Source organism: Sitodiplosis mosellana, unplaced genomic scaffold (genome assembly GCF_009176505.1).
Source record: "Sitodiplosis mosellana isolate CC-2019 unplaced genomic scaffold, AAFC_SMos_1.0 Smas_scaffold_1, whole genome shotgun sequence".
In the NCBI taxonomy this organism is placed as follows: domain Eukaryota; kingdom Metazoa; phylum Arthropoda; class Insecta; order Diptera; family Cecidomyiidae; genus Sitodiplosis; species Sitodiplosis mosellana.
Window position 1 is genome coordinate 12,928,166 of NW_022595244.1, and position 15,906 is coordinate 12,944,071.

The 15,906-nt window shown below is 35.0% G+C and overlaps 2 protein-coding genes across 2 annotated transcripts in view; both read left to right on the plus strand.

The window, feature by feature from the left end:
- LOC129567487 (pair-rule protein odd-paired) overlaps positions 1–5,657 on the plus strand; it is a 36,891-nt gene extending 31,234 nt beyond the window's left edge. Inside the window, exons 2-3 of the mRNA XM_055444447.1 lie at positions 4,056–4,225; positions 4,321–5,657. Coding sequence (XP_055300422.1) covers positions 4,056–4,225; positions 4,321–4,848 — 698 coding nt within the window. The 3' untranslated portion in view covers positions 4,849–5,657. The remainder of the gene's footprint in view (positions 1–4,055; positions 4,226–4,320) is intronic.
- Positions 5,658–14,039: 8,382 nt separating this feature from the next.
- Positions 14,040–14,796, plus strand: LOC129567655 (general odorant-binding protein 28a-like). The gene is made up of 3 exons (XM_055444767.1): positions 14,040–14,149; positions 14,219–14,386; positions 14,471–14,796. The coding sequence occupies exons 1-3, from the start codon at positions 14,096–14,098 to the stop codon at positions 14,681–14,683; spliced, it is 435 nt and encodes a 144-aa protein (XP_055300742.1). The 5' UTR covers positions 14,040–14,095; the 3' UTR covers positions 14,684–14,796.
- The last annotated feature ends 1,110 nt before the right edge of the window (positions 14,797–15,906 follow it).

Consider the following 15,906-nt stretch of genomic DNA (forward strand, 5'->3'; position numbering starts at 1 on the left):
AAAGAGAGAATGATTATAAAATTTTACCCGGTGGCGTATGTACTTCAATATCTCACTCTTTTCGAGTCAAGTCATTTAATTAAGTTGTTTGCAAACGATTAAAATCGGATTTAGAAAACCCAGCACGTATCGAGCGTAAGGGAAGCAATAACGAACGAACAAACAACAACAGTAACAATGGAACGAAGACATTTTCATTTCGATCTATTTTTATAATGGAATTGAAAATAGAATTTAAAACTATTAACAATGCGTCATTGAATTGCTCTCGAAATTACTCTCTCACAGAACATTTCCACGTAGCAAATCCGTTTCGACTTCATCTTTGCACCCTCATTTGTCTTTTTTTTTAAATTTCACAACACACACGCACACCGATTCAACAATTAGTTTCCGGAAGGCGGACATCAATTTCAATTCTCTCACCACTCAAAATAGATGTGTCCAGGTCTTTCTCTCTCTCTCTCTCGTTTTATTTGCTTTTCCGATTTCCATTATTGTTGTATCGCTTCTCTCGGAACTGCAATAAAGTAAATTGCGAATTGCTGGTGTCACTTTCAAATGAAAACATTTACTTTTGGCAAAACGGCAAATTGTTCCCTTGGCCAAGCAACCAACCAACCAACCAGACGGACTCTTTTGTAAGAAAAACATTCGCTGGAAAGCCAAAAACGGAACAAATGGTCACAATAAAAAAAGTTCACATGTTTATGGTTATGTAGAAACGTACATATGGTCGACTCATTCACTCGGCTTTGTCGTTGGAATTTTTACGATGTCTTACGCAGAATCGGCAGCCACAACTAGCCTTTTACAACCAATCCATATATGCAAATCAATAAACATATCTTTCGCTTCTTTTCGACCAAACTTTTCTCTCCCATTCGTCCCGCACGCTGTTTGACCAGACTCTAGGAATCAATTTTGAAAATTTGCTCAATGGCCTTACCATTTGACACAGTAAATGGTGCATTTCCAGATAGTTTCGAAGACAAAGCAAAAGGAAAAGAAACAAACATGGACAACAGTCATAAATCACACTGAGTGGCAACATTTACTGAGAATTAGATTTTCTTTTGTTTTCGATGTTTTGGTTATGCCATTTTTTTGGGTCGTTTATGACTCATCCATTTGGAAATCACTGCAGAAACTTTAAAACGAACATGAGTGATGCATGAAAAATGGTAGAATGATTAATTTTTCCGGAATTATAATTGAATTTTATCGAAAGTGACAGAAGATACCCATGTTAATCAGGCAAGAAATAGCCAATAAATTTGTATTTTAAACATAATTTCAGAAATGCTCAAAAGAATATGGGCTGAAATGTTTTACAACATGTTTCACAAGAACCATATAACGCAATCGGTGCTATCACATGTCAAACAATGGAAATGTGAACAGTGAAGAAGTTTACATTTTTTCCTTCTCTTATCCTTCAGTTTCATTTTTTGTGTGTGTGCGGCTGTTGTCATTTTTTGTTGTTCACAGAAACAAGCGAAATCAATGGGATTGTATTTCGGTCAGGTAGAGAGACAGCTGACCCAAAGACCTACACGGCGAACCTTAAAAAAATATTACATACATATGAATGCGGAACGTTTTTTTTTTCTCTCTCGGAAACTATCACATTTTACCCAGCAACACAAATGGTTTTACACTCTCATGGTAGTATAAATCAAAATACCCGTTCATATGACAATAATTTAAGTCAGATGAGAACGAGTGAGAAGAAAAACGAAGAATCGGTTGGTCGAAACCGATCCGAGACGCATTGCCGGCTCATAAATATCATAACGCTCATTAAAACAAGCATAAAACGCCTACGTTTGCACAATTTTTTTTCCAATTCTTTGTTGTGAAGGTCGAAGCAGAAGATAAAAAAATCGAACATTACTTTATGAGGGGATGAAAGTGAGATTTTCAATTGGAAAAAGGGTAAAGACAATGACACAATTCGGTCAAAATTCATGTTTTATTGTTTCAGAGCCTTGTGTTCTCAACAAGTCATTCTACCAATAAAAGACCGTTTTACATTATTACACAACTCTGCAACGCACCAAATTTCGGCCAGAGCGTAATGAAAAAGAAAATCTTTTACAACGCTCTGCTTTGGTTGCACTGAGAAAGAAAGTGAACCTTCATTTGTGTAATAAAAATCAAAACTTTTTACGATTCAAATTAAGCGGCATTAAAACATTTATTTGATAGACAAATTGAGGCTCAATGCGCAATAGAACGAGAAAAAAAAATCCCTATTTAATCAAATTTATCCTCGTTAAAATAATTTATAACGAGAAAGCGATAAAACCGCTCGGTAAAAGTCGATACGTATTGCTGTGGAGTGCTGTGTTGTAATCTTTAGAACTTTCTCACACCGACCCGAAAGGAAAAACAAGCGAGCGAACGAACAAAGGAACACCTCGAAACGAATTTCTATGACTTTCGACACAGGATCGACCAAAAACACCGACAACAATGTATACCCGGCCAGCCAAAAAGGGATGAAAAATTATTATTGATATTATTTCTTGCCATTTGTTTCTTAACTCGGTGGAAAAATCATGTTCATTGTTTGTGTGTACCTCCATGTGACACTAAACTCTACCACTCGAGCTGATCATCCAAAATAAACGAGAAGAGGAGAAAAAACTGTATATAAAACAAAATCGGTTGAAAATATAACTGAGAAAGAGGAACAACGTCAGGGCTTAGGTCAATAAATTATTACCAAACATTTGAGTTCGAAATGTGTACAGCCGTTAAATATATCGGAGGCCAAATCGAATGCATCGTTTGCCGCGCAATAGATTTTCGATAGCCGCCTCATCTAATTGATGCTCACGAAAGATAAACGCTTGTTTTGTATTTGGTCCGGTCACCGAAAAGAGAAAAAGGAGAGAAAAAAAATGAATTATTTTTATGACAATGTTTTTTGTCTGCTGCTTAGCGTTTCTTTGTGTGTTGCATTCACATTTTTACGGCAAATCCAATAAATATAAATATTTAATTTATATTTCTTTTCAAAATAGTTTTGAATTTCATTCGTTAATCGAATCCTTTTTTTCCCTTTTGGCTGGTGCGATCGTTTTTATTATTGTGGCCAATGAATAATTTCCGAAGATTTACTCATGAAGATATGTCAAATAGAGCTATTTAATTTGGATTTCCAAGAAATGAAATCAAACACTCACCAAAAGAGAAACAAAAACGTAGAGAATTTGCCAACCTTAAAACCGATTCGAATTATTTTCGAATCGTTTTTAAAACTGAACATCATTCCAACCATTTACAAAACAATCCATGGATGATTTGAAAACAATTGCAGCCGGGCATTCGAAACAATGCAACTGAAAATGGGGCAGATGCGTCCTGATGTGAAGTTTTACACTTTATTTTCATTAGAACTTTTTGTGTGTCACAAAAATACAATGGTCATTACGAAAGGCATGAACGCGCACACAATGACCGACATACAATTCAACTCAAACTCTTTGAAAAATTGCTGCAAACTCCGAATTCAATGCAGTTTTGCACGGTACTTCGTCGCACACATGGCCTTGTATCGCTCACTTGGAAATTACATTGGATGAAATTGTGTCGAAATACATCTCTATTTGACAAAGTTTCGAATGTATGTGTGTGTGTGTGGGTGACAACTTTACCACCATTTCAAATGAGCCGTTGACCAATTCGATGTGAGTAATCCACACGTTTCGCCTTGCGCCGTTCTGACTTTCGAGTAATGACACATTGCCGTTGTGTGTGCGTGTGTGTCTGTTTGTTTGCCGAACCGACAATGTAGGTTCATTGATTTTATGTGCTTAACGGCAAGCGGAGAGAGATAGAGTGACACGTGTGCATCTTCACTAAATGGTGATTTATGCACTGTCTCAATGACTTTTGACAAAAGCAACTGATGCGAAGAATATTATTTTCCAGCACCAATTTTCATGGGTTTTGATCAGCGTTGTCGCTTTATATTTTCCTATTTTTGATTTTTACTAGTGGGCTCTTGTGATTAATCGTCACTTTGCTCTTTTGTTTAATTCCAGGCGAGAAACCATTTAAATGCGAACACGAAGGATGCGACAGACGATTTGCCAACTCATCGGATCGCAAAAAGCATTCGCATGTGCACACTTCAGACAAACCATACAATTGCCGCGTTGGCGGTTGTGATAAGTCTTACACGCATCCATCATCGTTGCGAAAACACATGAAGGTAAGGATCGAATTTCAAGCGAGTTTTTTTCTTGAATTCTCAGTCAACGACAAGGTTTATTGATAACAACCGTTTTCTACTTCGGAATTCATTAGGTTCATGGAAATCTAGAAGAAAAGTCTCCATCGCATCATTTCGACAGTGAAAATGAGGATGATTCGAGTTCGTCATCGATTATAACGGGCGGTGCACAAACGCCACCATCTGCAAACCGGTTGGGTCACAACACCGATGCAAATTCATTGAAATCACACACGCCACTGTCCATCAAATCGGAGCACAGTTCAGCACACACAAGATCTCCGTCATCGGGCACATTGGCTCCATCGAATAACAATAACAATAACAACAACAATTTGCCAGGAAGTACCTCGTTGTGCATGCCACCAGCCTCACCGTATGGTGTAAATACGAATTTGGCACCACCTCTTAGTGCCAGCCATCATTTCAACCATTCGAATCCATTGCTTTACCATCAACACCACACACATCATCACCATCATCCAAGCAACGATTGGTATCATCATTCGGCAGCCGTTGCAGCCGCTCCACCAACCGACATTAGCCATCTCAACCATTTCACTCATCATCCACATTTGATGCACCATGCAACTGCTTATTGAACTTTTGACACCAACGACAACCCAACTGGTTTTTACTGAAACACAATTTTTAACCGATCCAAATACAATAAGCATACGTAACACATTTTTCTTTCCTTTTGTAATCAACGAATCAAGTCATTGATACAGTACCGCTTTGTGCCTGCTAAATGCATCATTTCAATTGGCAAAATTCACAACGTTTTTTATTTTTATTTTGGTTTTTCACACCACTTTGTTGATGAAATGGCTCAAGAGACATGAAGAAGTATCGTTCAGATGGAATGTTTTAGCGCTCTTTGTTGGATATTTGATGTACATACTTTGCTTTTCAACTGAATCGAGTAATTTAATGGATTCAAGAAATTAATGGAAGAGAATACACACACAAACAAAATATTGTATTGGACATGATGAACGTTCATGCTACGTAAATATTTTAATTTTAAACAATTTTAGCTTATAAGTACCTAAACATTTCAATTTCTTTAGTTTATTATTATTTTATTATCACCCTCCTCAATTTAAATTGTATAGTGTAAGAACTAGAGCCAAAAACAAAACAAATTATTCTATTAGCATGTGGCTGATGGCGCTATTTATGTATATATTTGTAGTGTTTGCGAACAAAAATGCCCGCAAAAACATTTATTGAGATTTGAATTAAATGTATACTAGACGCATAACAAAAAGCATAAATTATCCGAATGAAAATGTTTGAAGATGAAGAAAAATCCCATATAATACTTTAGCGAGTAACTATCTATATAGTATTCAAATACTTTATTGCAAATTTAGATGTGAAATAAATCGAGATGTTGTAAATTTAACGCATTTTTCGTTTTCTTTTTCTTTTGCTTGATTCTTCTTGAGTTTTCTTTTATTTTTCAGATCGTTTGGTCTTGATTTGATTTGACAATCTTATTTTGAATTTGTGAGTTCGAAAACAACTATCTAGTGGCAACTTAGCTCGAGGAAGATTTTCTTCTACGATTGACCTTTGGTTTTTCTTATTTTTGAACTTATACAAATTTTCATTATTACGCAGCATTGTTTCATAAAATATGGTCGTTTCATTTTCAATCACCAATTCAATCCAAAACTGTTTTGGGTTGATACGCCACTTAATTAAAAATCCTTGATACGTAAAAAATGTGCATTTAAAAGCAGATTTTGTGGTTTCATCGTATGTAGTATTAAAAAAATACAATTAAAACAATGAAAATTACAATTAAAACAAAACAAAATAATGGTATTTACACTTCAATTCGTTTGATTGGCTTTGAATTGTGGCTGGAGGACAAAAAAGGCACAAATGCATTGGTTTTAATGCCCAATTGTTGATAGTTGAATGCAATATTTAGGAATTTGCATTGGCAAAATACAAAATACCCAAGTAAATTGTTTCAATTTAAATGAATGTACCACACAAAGAATGTGGAAAATTGGTTTTAACCACAAAATAAATGACAGGCATTGAAGTGTTTGATAAATGTAGTACAAAAAAGGCTGCAAAGATGAAAAAAATAGTGTAACACAACTCATTTGACGTGGTTTCAGTAAAATGATTGATCTCATTCGGTCGCAAAATTCAATTAAACAAATTCAATTAACAAAAAACGGTTTAAAGGGCAAAAGTCGAAGATCAAATACGTAACAATCGTGTGCATTGGTTTTACTGAAATTAAAAACAAATTATTGAACGTAATTTTTAGGATCACAATCTTTTTTCGGGATATAAAAAAATAACAGAACAGAAAAAAATGTTTTACTGATGCACGCACGACTTAATTTGAGGCTAGATTGTTTATATCTTGACTCAATTTTGAATGAAAATTAAGTGAAATTAGTGTTCAATATTCCAAATGCATAAAAGTCAGAGCAGCCAGAGATAAAACATATAAAAGCTAACCAAATATTTGCAAATTGTTTACTAAAAAAAAACTATTATTATTGAACGTTAGTGCGTTATAAGTGGAAGAGGAGCTATTTAATGAGATGTAATTGCCGAGAAAAAACTTATAAAATAAATTCATTAAATCAATAAAAACGGTTTTTTTCTTTCACTAAATGTTCATAGAACAGCGTTCAAGTACTATTTTTAGCCTAACACATTTTCGACGATTCACGATTCGATCGTAATGAAGACTTACTTTTTAATTAAGTTGGTTCTTCTCGCTCTAGCGATGCACTGAACAAATGCGTCTGTTTACAGCGCGAAGCAGCGTTGAATGTGGTGTATGTTCGATGACGAAAATCCATTAAATCATCAAGTTTGTAAACACAAAGTCATCGATTGACACTAAGAAGATTATCGTAGCGCGTTATTTGTTTTTGAGATTTCTATTGAAAATTTGTATCCTAGATTGACTTGACTTCTTGTGGAATTAATGAAAGAAAATTCCGAAATAGTTTGTATAGAAATGCTAAACATTCAAATCTTACAGCTATTTTGTTCATTTTTCAAAGCTTATCTCGTCGATGACTTTTCTATTTTTTTTTTAAATTTATTTAAATGATCGATATAAATTACACAAAGTTGCATGATTAGTATGATGATATTGTCGTCGTGTATTCCGCTCTCTCTCTCTCTCTCTCTCTGTCTGTCTCTCTCTCTCCCCATATATTGATTGGTTGGCTCAAATATTCGATATCACAACAATTTAATCAAAACCAGATTAGTGAAGTCGTCTTTGTGTTGATTGCTTGACTAGACGAAGAAGACGCAGCAGCAATTTGTTATTCATTGGTCGCTCGTTACTGTTGTAATCCGGTTACAACAGAAAGTAACTTCTCTTTTTATATTGATAAAATTAATTAAATGCTGATTAAAGATCTAATGCGATTTTATTGCAATTTTCGACTCAAAGCAATGCAAATCGGATTTTGAATGTGTTTTCGGATCATTGGAAAAAAATTCCGTTGAAACGATTTGTGAATAAAGTGATTATGTCGGTTCTTTTTAAACGGAATACGTCTATTCAATTTATCATTTGAGAAGAGGGGGATCAAAATTAAATGCAAATGACTTCAAATTGATTTACACGAAGACCTTTGGCAACGAAATCGAGTCGCTCAATTGAGCATTCATTTCACTGATCGTCTTACGAGCGCTCAAACAACAATACGCATACGGAAGCACACCGACCAAATGCACTGATATAATATTCATTTGGCTGATCTGAGCATATGCCACGGCTGAAGCAACATCATTGACTTTGCTTTGAATTTTGTGACATCTGACTACAGCAGACATCAAATCCACCCATTGCCAAGGCGCCGAACAACACAGCATCGACAATTTTTGGAGGGTGACTTCTATGACGGGTAATATAAAATCTCAGCCATCTCTTGACAATTTTCTATTCCATAAAACATATTCTTTTTGGTGTTGTCTCGTTTGGCTTTATGATGGTGGGGTTGGTCTTATTGGTGTTAAACCATAAAAACCGTTGCAATGATACACTTGTGTAAAAGAAAATGATTTTGAGCCCTCGCTTATTGAGCGACATCACATTTTCTACGATTCATTAGTTTCTGTTTATTGAAAGAGGAGTCACATTTTCTTCTTATTTTTTCGCACAAAATTGATGATTTTTCTGCTATTTATTTCCTCATTCGTCGTTTTAAATTCGATTTTTTTCACCATTTTTCAACAAAAGCACGGTTTGCTACAAAAAAACGTACCATAATAATTAAAATTCGGAAATATATAATCGAATTTGCTTTTGATTACGAGTTTTTGTTGAAAAATAGTGAAGAAATCGAATTTAAAACGACAAAAAAAGGGAAAAAAGCAGAAAAATCACCAATTTTGTGAAGAAAAAAAGAAAATTTGTTTTTGACAACAAAATATGCAGCGATCGAAAAAAAGTATTTATTTTATAATTCAATTTTTTTGTGCTGCGTTTCAATTTATCGATGACTTTCTCATTTTAATCGGCCTCACTATTGATAAAATAAAACTGGCGTACATTTTTAATTATCTGTAATGCCAAAACCAAACAATATTTCACATAATATAAGTCAATTGCATGTTTTCCATCGCGCGCACACACAATTTTCCTCGAATTGAAATACGGAAGCGGTAAATTGCATTGCTTTCTCTCTTTTTGGGCCTGGAATGTACAAGAGCAACTTTAACCGGATTTATGAATATTACTCTGTGTTGTTTGCACTGAGATTTGTGGGTGTATTTCATAATTTCACACACAGAACATGGTGAAAAAAAAATGATGTATTGAGTTCATTTTGGTATGATGGAAGCGCGGTAGCGGCAATGCGAAACAAACAGAAACAATATCAACCGCACACAAACACACACACACGCTCGCACGAATCAAGAACTGCGTAAATTGGGGGAGAAATTGAGAAGAGCTTCATTGTAAATACATTGGCGGATGGTAAACGGAGGGAGCGAAACGTGTGGCAACGTACTAATGCAAATATAGTGACTACAAGGAAAAGAGTGCATGTGATACGTACACGACGAGAGCGTGTGCATTTCGGCGTAAATTGTTTTTTTCTTTCTTTCTTTCTTTCCTCTTCTTTGTGTGTTTCAACTTGCCATCAATTATTGCTCCAGTCGATTCCAGCCCTCGTGTGCGATGATGAACTTTGTTTTTATTTATTTATGAGGTTTTCACAGTTTTCTCAATGAATACGATTATTGCCACATTATGTGCCATGATTCGCCCTCTTACCACCGTATTTCAATGTTCAGTCGTCGGTTTTGTTGTTATGATTATTTATTTGATTATTAAATAAGATTTGCGCGGTGTGTGTGAGTAGAGACTTGTGTGCACGGTCGACCGACCGACTTGTATTGGAAGACATTTTAAGTCAGAACTCGCGTCTCTGTATCAAGTTAACTGATTTTGTATTTTTTATTGGGATTTATGTCATTGCATTTCGTTTCGTTTCGTTTAAAATGCAAAGAGTGGTTTTGATTTTGGCCAGACGGACGCGGTTGAACCATCAATGCCAACCGTTTATGAGTTAAAAATTCAAATTCATGCAAAAGAACATGTTTTCGAACGAAGGGCTTGCGTTGAGCCAGTGCAAGCATAACGCATGGATTTACATCGTTTGACACTTATTAAATGCTGATCTGATTTAATAGTTTTTTTTACTTTTGGGTGCATAGACCAAACGCTTTCCTGTCAATATCCTTTTGCAATCGTTTGTATCGTTTCGTTTGGCGAAAATTTAAATTTCAATTCGGGATGATTGATTAATCGCTTGTGAGGGTAGAAACAATTGTGATTGCTGTTTTAGTCATTCTTCGCTCATTTATCGTGATTACAACTCATTAAATGCAACGACTGAGAAAACTAAGCATTTTTTTTTGCTCAGAACAACACGTGCTAATGAGTGAATGCACAAGTTTTGAGTACAAAAAATCACAAAAATGCCCAGAAAAATTGTAGCATGTTGAAAATGTCCAACGAAAATTTGTAGCCAGGATGCCATCAGCAATAGAGAATCTTCAACAAGACAACAATTTGCATCACAAACCACAAAAATGGCAAAAAGATGTAAGAAAAAGAGCACATCAACGATACATGCATATCAGAGAGGGATCGAAAATCGTTGTTAACAACTAAGTGTGCGTTATGAATGTGCGTTCTTGTGCTGTCGGTTTGTTTTTTCGGCAGGAAGTTGGGAAAATGAAAATCGGAAAGTCGTTATGGATATATGGCGAAAATCATAAGCGAACGTTGAATAGAAGCGCACGCCTGCAATCATAATGTGGAAAGCATTTCCATTAGCAATGGCATTCTGTCGGAGAGAGATTCTTGTGAAAATGAGTTGATTCCGGTTCCGGTGTCGTTTTTATGAAGTGTTGCCGCTCGTGTTCTTCATACTTTCCGAATTCCGTACGACGAATCATTGTCGAGTTTCATCTTCCATTCGGTATACGGTTTTTAATGGGGAGAACTTTTGAATGTTAATCGACTTTGTGAAGAGAAGAAAAAAACGCAACGATTCTGCGAACTGCGAGCATTTATCTGAGTGGATTGGAGTGTGTTCAGCCAAATCGCATCGACGTTGCCATCCGAAAAGTCGACGAAAGAAGAAAAATGTCGCAAAATAAAGTGTCAACGAAAACAAAGTAAGTTTTGTTGAATACATTTTTATGAATAGTTTGTGTCGTTTAGCCCAATTTATTAGCGAGTCTGGAAAATAGAATTCGTTTTTTTTTCTCGGTTGTGTAAGAATGTCAATATTATTCCAAGTGTCACACAAACGATAGCATCTCTATAGAATCAGCAACAAACAGGAAACAAGTGAAAAAAAGACGATGCTTACAACATAAAAAAAAATAAGACTCGAATACACGCACGTTTTTGGCATGAATGGCGCAGAAAAAAGGAATGAAGATGCGACAAAGAGAAAACACACACACACACAGTCGCCCATTTTATTTCTTTCGTTTTAGGAGGCAGTTAATAATGTTCACTCATTCACGCACACTTTGGCTTTGTGTGCTTGTGCTGTCCAGTGCTGCCATTCGCGAACGACATCTTCTTCGACTTCGGCTATTATCCTTGATTGTCATCGGTGTCGAACGTGCTCGATTCTTTATTGCATTTTCGTTTTCTCTTCTCGCTTCATTCTTTTATTGCGTGAATAAATTTTCGTTCGCATTTCGAATCGTCTTTCTTCTTATTGGCTTCGATTCGTTTTTGCTACCACATGAAAAACGTTCAACTTGTTTCAAACGGACCATCATCCTTAAGGAATGTGATGGATAATGTTTCTGGAACAAAATACAGTAATCTTCCGCAATTATTTCATTGACAGGGAAAGCATTCGCTTGTGAACACTACGTGTACCGCTTTAACTAAATCGTCTGAGTCATGCATCTCAAAAAGTCTTACTGCTCGAATCGCTTGCAAAAGATGTTGACTTTGCATTAAAAAGCATTTTTTCTTCTCTCTCAAGAAACCGTTTAAAATTGCCAGTTCAGTGATTGTATCGGGACAAGCGCAGAAAACAATGTTGCGACAGAGAGCGACATGTTTTTCTTGTAAAGCCAATTTAAGCAAAACGGAGCCAATCAAATTTATGCATGGATTTGCAATATGCTCGCTCATTCAGTCGACCCACGCATATTTGCCATCGTTCGACCGTACAAGAAGCGTGCTCACTGTACTGGCTTCGCTCGATTTAGACAGATCGGCACGTTGAACAACTCCCATCTCTCTGGTGGCTTTTTCAATGTACACGTTTTGCACGAGGACCAGGAAATAATTAGCTTCGCAAAAAAAAAACTTCAACTGCAAAAAGGTATCGATTCACACGATGGAACACGTGAATTCTCGGTTATTTTTGTCGTTCGAAATTATCTGGCGAAATTATGCTTGGCTAATTCAAACCACCAAAAGGAGATCATATACGTGAAGTTCTATTCTAAAAACATAATGACATTGAATGTAGAATTTTGTTTAACTTCTTCACTAACGGGTTTTCCGTTTGTCACTTATCTCGACGAAAAAAAGGGAGTGTTAAAATTAACAAAGCGATAAATGAATCGAAAAAAAAGTATTGAAAAAGAATGAATATCGATTTTGTCGCTTTGAAATCAGTGTTTTATGATTTGATTCTTTTGTTGTTGGATGGAGGAAAAGGTCGAAATCTGAAACGCGTTGTGTCGGCCATAAATAACATTAAAATGATATTTTAATATTCACCTGCACTTTGTTTTCTCTCTCTCTCTCTCTCTCTCTCTCTCTCTTTTTTTCATTCTGCATTCTTACGTGTGTCGCTTGGATGAGACCAAAAACATCAAAAAACGAAGAGAGCGAAAATCGAATGATTTTATTCATTCGAAATGGACACACGGATTTTTTCTTTCTTTCATATTCTTCGTTTTGTTTATTATTATTTATTGAAATATCGATTATGCGCTCCTTTTGTATCTCCAATGATGGTCTTCTCTTTTTTCCTTTGTCATTTTCCATGGCTATTGATTGTCTGCGGTGTAAATATGTGTGTATAAAATATCATAACGTATAATCAATATAGGTACACAGGTTTACCTGATTCCTATCAAAAAACACATTTCCAATATTTTCACTTTTTCTACGTTTTATTTAGTGTGTAAGGTCTTACTAAAAGCAATGGTCAACATCAGTGTAATCAAACGGAAAAAAGAATAGAAAAATTGTTCAAAAGATGAGCAAAAAGGAGAAAAAAAAGTTGCTCAACAACTTAATAAAAGTGAATATTCAATGTAATTGAATATCATGACTATATATATGCTATGACCCGCAACAAAAACAAACGTGATCAATGTTTACTTATGATTCATACTCATCACTTCAGACAGCTTCACTTTTCAAACGTAGTATGACATAAAATATTTATATGCGCACATCTTTTTATACTTATCTAAAACAAATTCACAAGTCAGAATTAACACGAGTTTATTGACGGTGATTTAGCATATCCAAACGCATCGAGCATGACCTATTCATTGACAATTATTCATTGTGATTTGCATACTCATATAATATCCGCAAAATTTTGTGTGTGAGTACTCTCGTACGTTTCACATTTACGCTCAAAATTCAATCTAAGCAATCGATCATATGACATTTTATTTTAGTTCATCTTTTCAAACATTTTTATTTAATAGTCTGAATATTTATGATATTTTCTTTGAGTTGGCCTCAATTTATGAAAAACACAAAAACTCAGTTGAATTATGTATTATGTTGGGATCAAATCCAATTTTCGTTGGATTTACAACTTTAGTTCAAAATCAAATAATGAAATTATCCAGTTGAATTATAGTTACAGAATATTCAAATTTCGGTCAATACTACTGACTCAGAAGTTGATATTATATAATTGACTGAATCTGACTAAAATTGTAGCCGGAGAGATCATTTTATTTCGAAGCCAATCGTTCCAAACAAAACGATTTGCTTCAATATCGACATCATTTTTAGCAGTGACGAAAATCACAAATTACTAACAATTGTACTTTACACAGGAAACGTCTTCGACGAGATCTCTTTCATACTCCTTAGTTACTGTGTTTCGAACACTATTGAATAGAACTTCATCATACATGTAAACAAGTATTAGAAAGAGAATGGTTTAACGCTTTGTAGTCTGTTGCACAAAATTTGACTGTGTCATGCAATAAAAGCAACATTGTCTTTAGTATATAAAGCGCTACTATCCATCACAAGCAATCAGTTGATTTCGTCTTTAGCTCGTCGGTTTTAACCATACATCGGAAATTTCGTCCAAAATGAAGTCTTTTATTGTGTTGGTTGTAATTTTTTGTGCCATTGGATTGTCTGAGGTAGAATAGTTGACCTAGCACTTTGAAGTTAATTCATTCGATATGTACTTACATTGGTTTTATTTTTAGTGTATGACAAAAGACCAACGGGTGGAACTGTTTGTGAAAATGGCAAACGAGTGCGCTGCAAAGGAAGGTGCATCAAGTGCTGATGTGGATGAATTGGTTGTACATAAACCAGCAAGTTCAAAGGGTGGAAAGTGCATTAGAGCTTGCATGGCAGAAAATATCGGAATGGTACGTTGAAGTAACAAGATTATTTATGATTTTTTTTTTTTGAATAACGTTGAATTAATGAGTTTCATTTTATCTTGGCTGAAGATTAAGGACAACCATGTGGATATTGATAGTGTCGCTAATGTGGCCGCAATGGCATTTGATGGAAATCCTAGCAAAATACAAGTGGCTAAAGATCTGGCAAATGAATGTGCTGACGTTACGGATGACGATCGATGTGAAGCTGCTGCTAAAATTATGGAATGCGGTCAAAATGCTGCCAAAACCAGAGGCATCATCACATTCGATGATTTATAAAAGACGCAGCGATGTGCTAAAATCAAGCTAAATTTTGTCAATATTGTCTAAACAGATTATGATTCATTGTTAGTTTTATTGAATTATACATACTCAAACGGAAGTATTCGAATAAAAATGTTGACAACGTATTTTGTGACCTTCTTTTATTCTCTTATATGTTTACACGTTGTAGAGCTTTATCCTCAAGATATTTCCATCTTTAACAAATGAATATGTGTCGTTGAGAATAAAAATGGATTCAGCCGAAACCGCTCGTTTACATGTGAATCATTTTTGTGTTTCTGGAACGAGATATGAGGCAAGTATCTCAAGCAAAGATGAAGATCTTGAAATGTTCTAAAACATTGCAGCAGACATATGTCTTCTATCTCTTACCAGGAATACAAAAATGATTCACATGTAAACGAGCGGTTTCGGCTAATTCCATTTTCATTCTCAACAACACAAATGTATAAAAAATCTCTTTCTTAACCCTTTAACGACCTTTGGGACACAATGTCCCATTTTGTTTTTCGTCAATAATTTCCACATTTTTAAACCGATTTCAATAAAATTGGTTTCTTTTGAATGAGAATGAATGTAGCTACCAGAAAGTTTGTATTGGATATTTATCATCACTGTGCTCAAATAGAACACTTCAAAGTCGAAAAATCTTAACTTTTTTTTTCAAGTGACGCCAAACCCTATATAATTTGAACGGTGCAACTTTTAGAGCTGAAAATTGGAAATGTTGTACGGAATGTCTATTACTTTCTAAGAATAATCGCCTTTTCTACAAAAAAATTTTGTTTTAAATTTTCATTGCTTTTGGCGCGATGGGAAATATGTGTCCCATTGGTCGGTAAAGGTAAATAATTACCACTGATTTTCCTGTATTTCAACCACTTTTCGCGAATTTTCAAACACACAAATTTACAAAAAGATCGTTAAATTCGTGATTAAATGGGCACAACAAAGCATGATTCAAACCATTTTTGGTTCCAAACGATTCTATAAATTTTAAAAATAAAAAGATTTTACACGTTACGGTTAAGGTTCTTATGGGAGACATGTTTTTTTTTCATAGAAAAATAGTTGCCGTTACCTACCAATGGAACACATATGTCCCATCATTTTTTTCATATTTGCAATTAAAAAAAAAAAAATTTGATAACATTTTTGTGAACATTTTTGTGAATATTTTTGGGGTCGCTGAGCACGAATCTGCAATCAGAATTGCA

Bases quoted from the DNA above. Each gene is read 5' to 3' on its own strand.
- LOC129567655 (XM_055444767.1), top strand. From the start codon at position 14,096: ATGAAGTCTTTTATTGTGTTGGTTGTAATTTTTTGTGCCATTGGATTG. The intron at 14,150-14,218 runs GTAGAATAGTTG...TTTTATTTTTAG, and splicing joins GTGCCATTGGATTGTCTGAG to TGTATGACAAAAGACCAACG. The intron at 14,387-14,470 runs GTACGTTGAAGT...TCTTGGCTGAAG, and splicing joins TGGCAGAAAATATCGGAATG to ATTAAGGACAACCATGTGGA.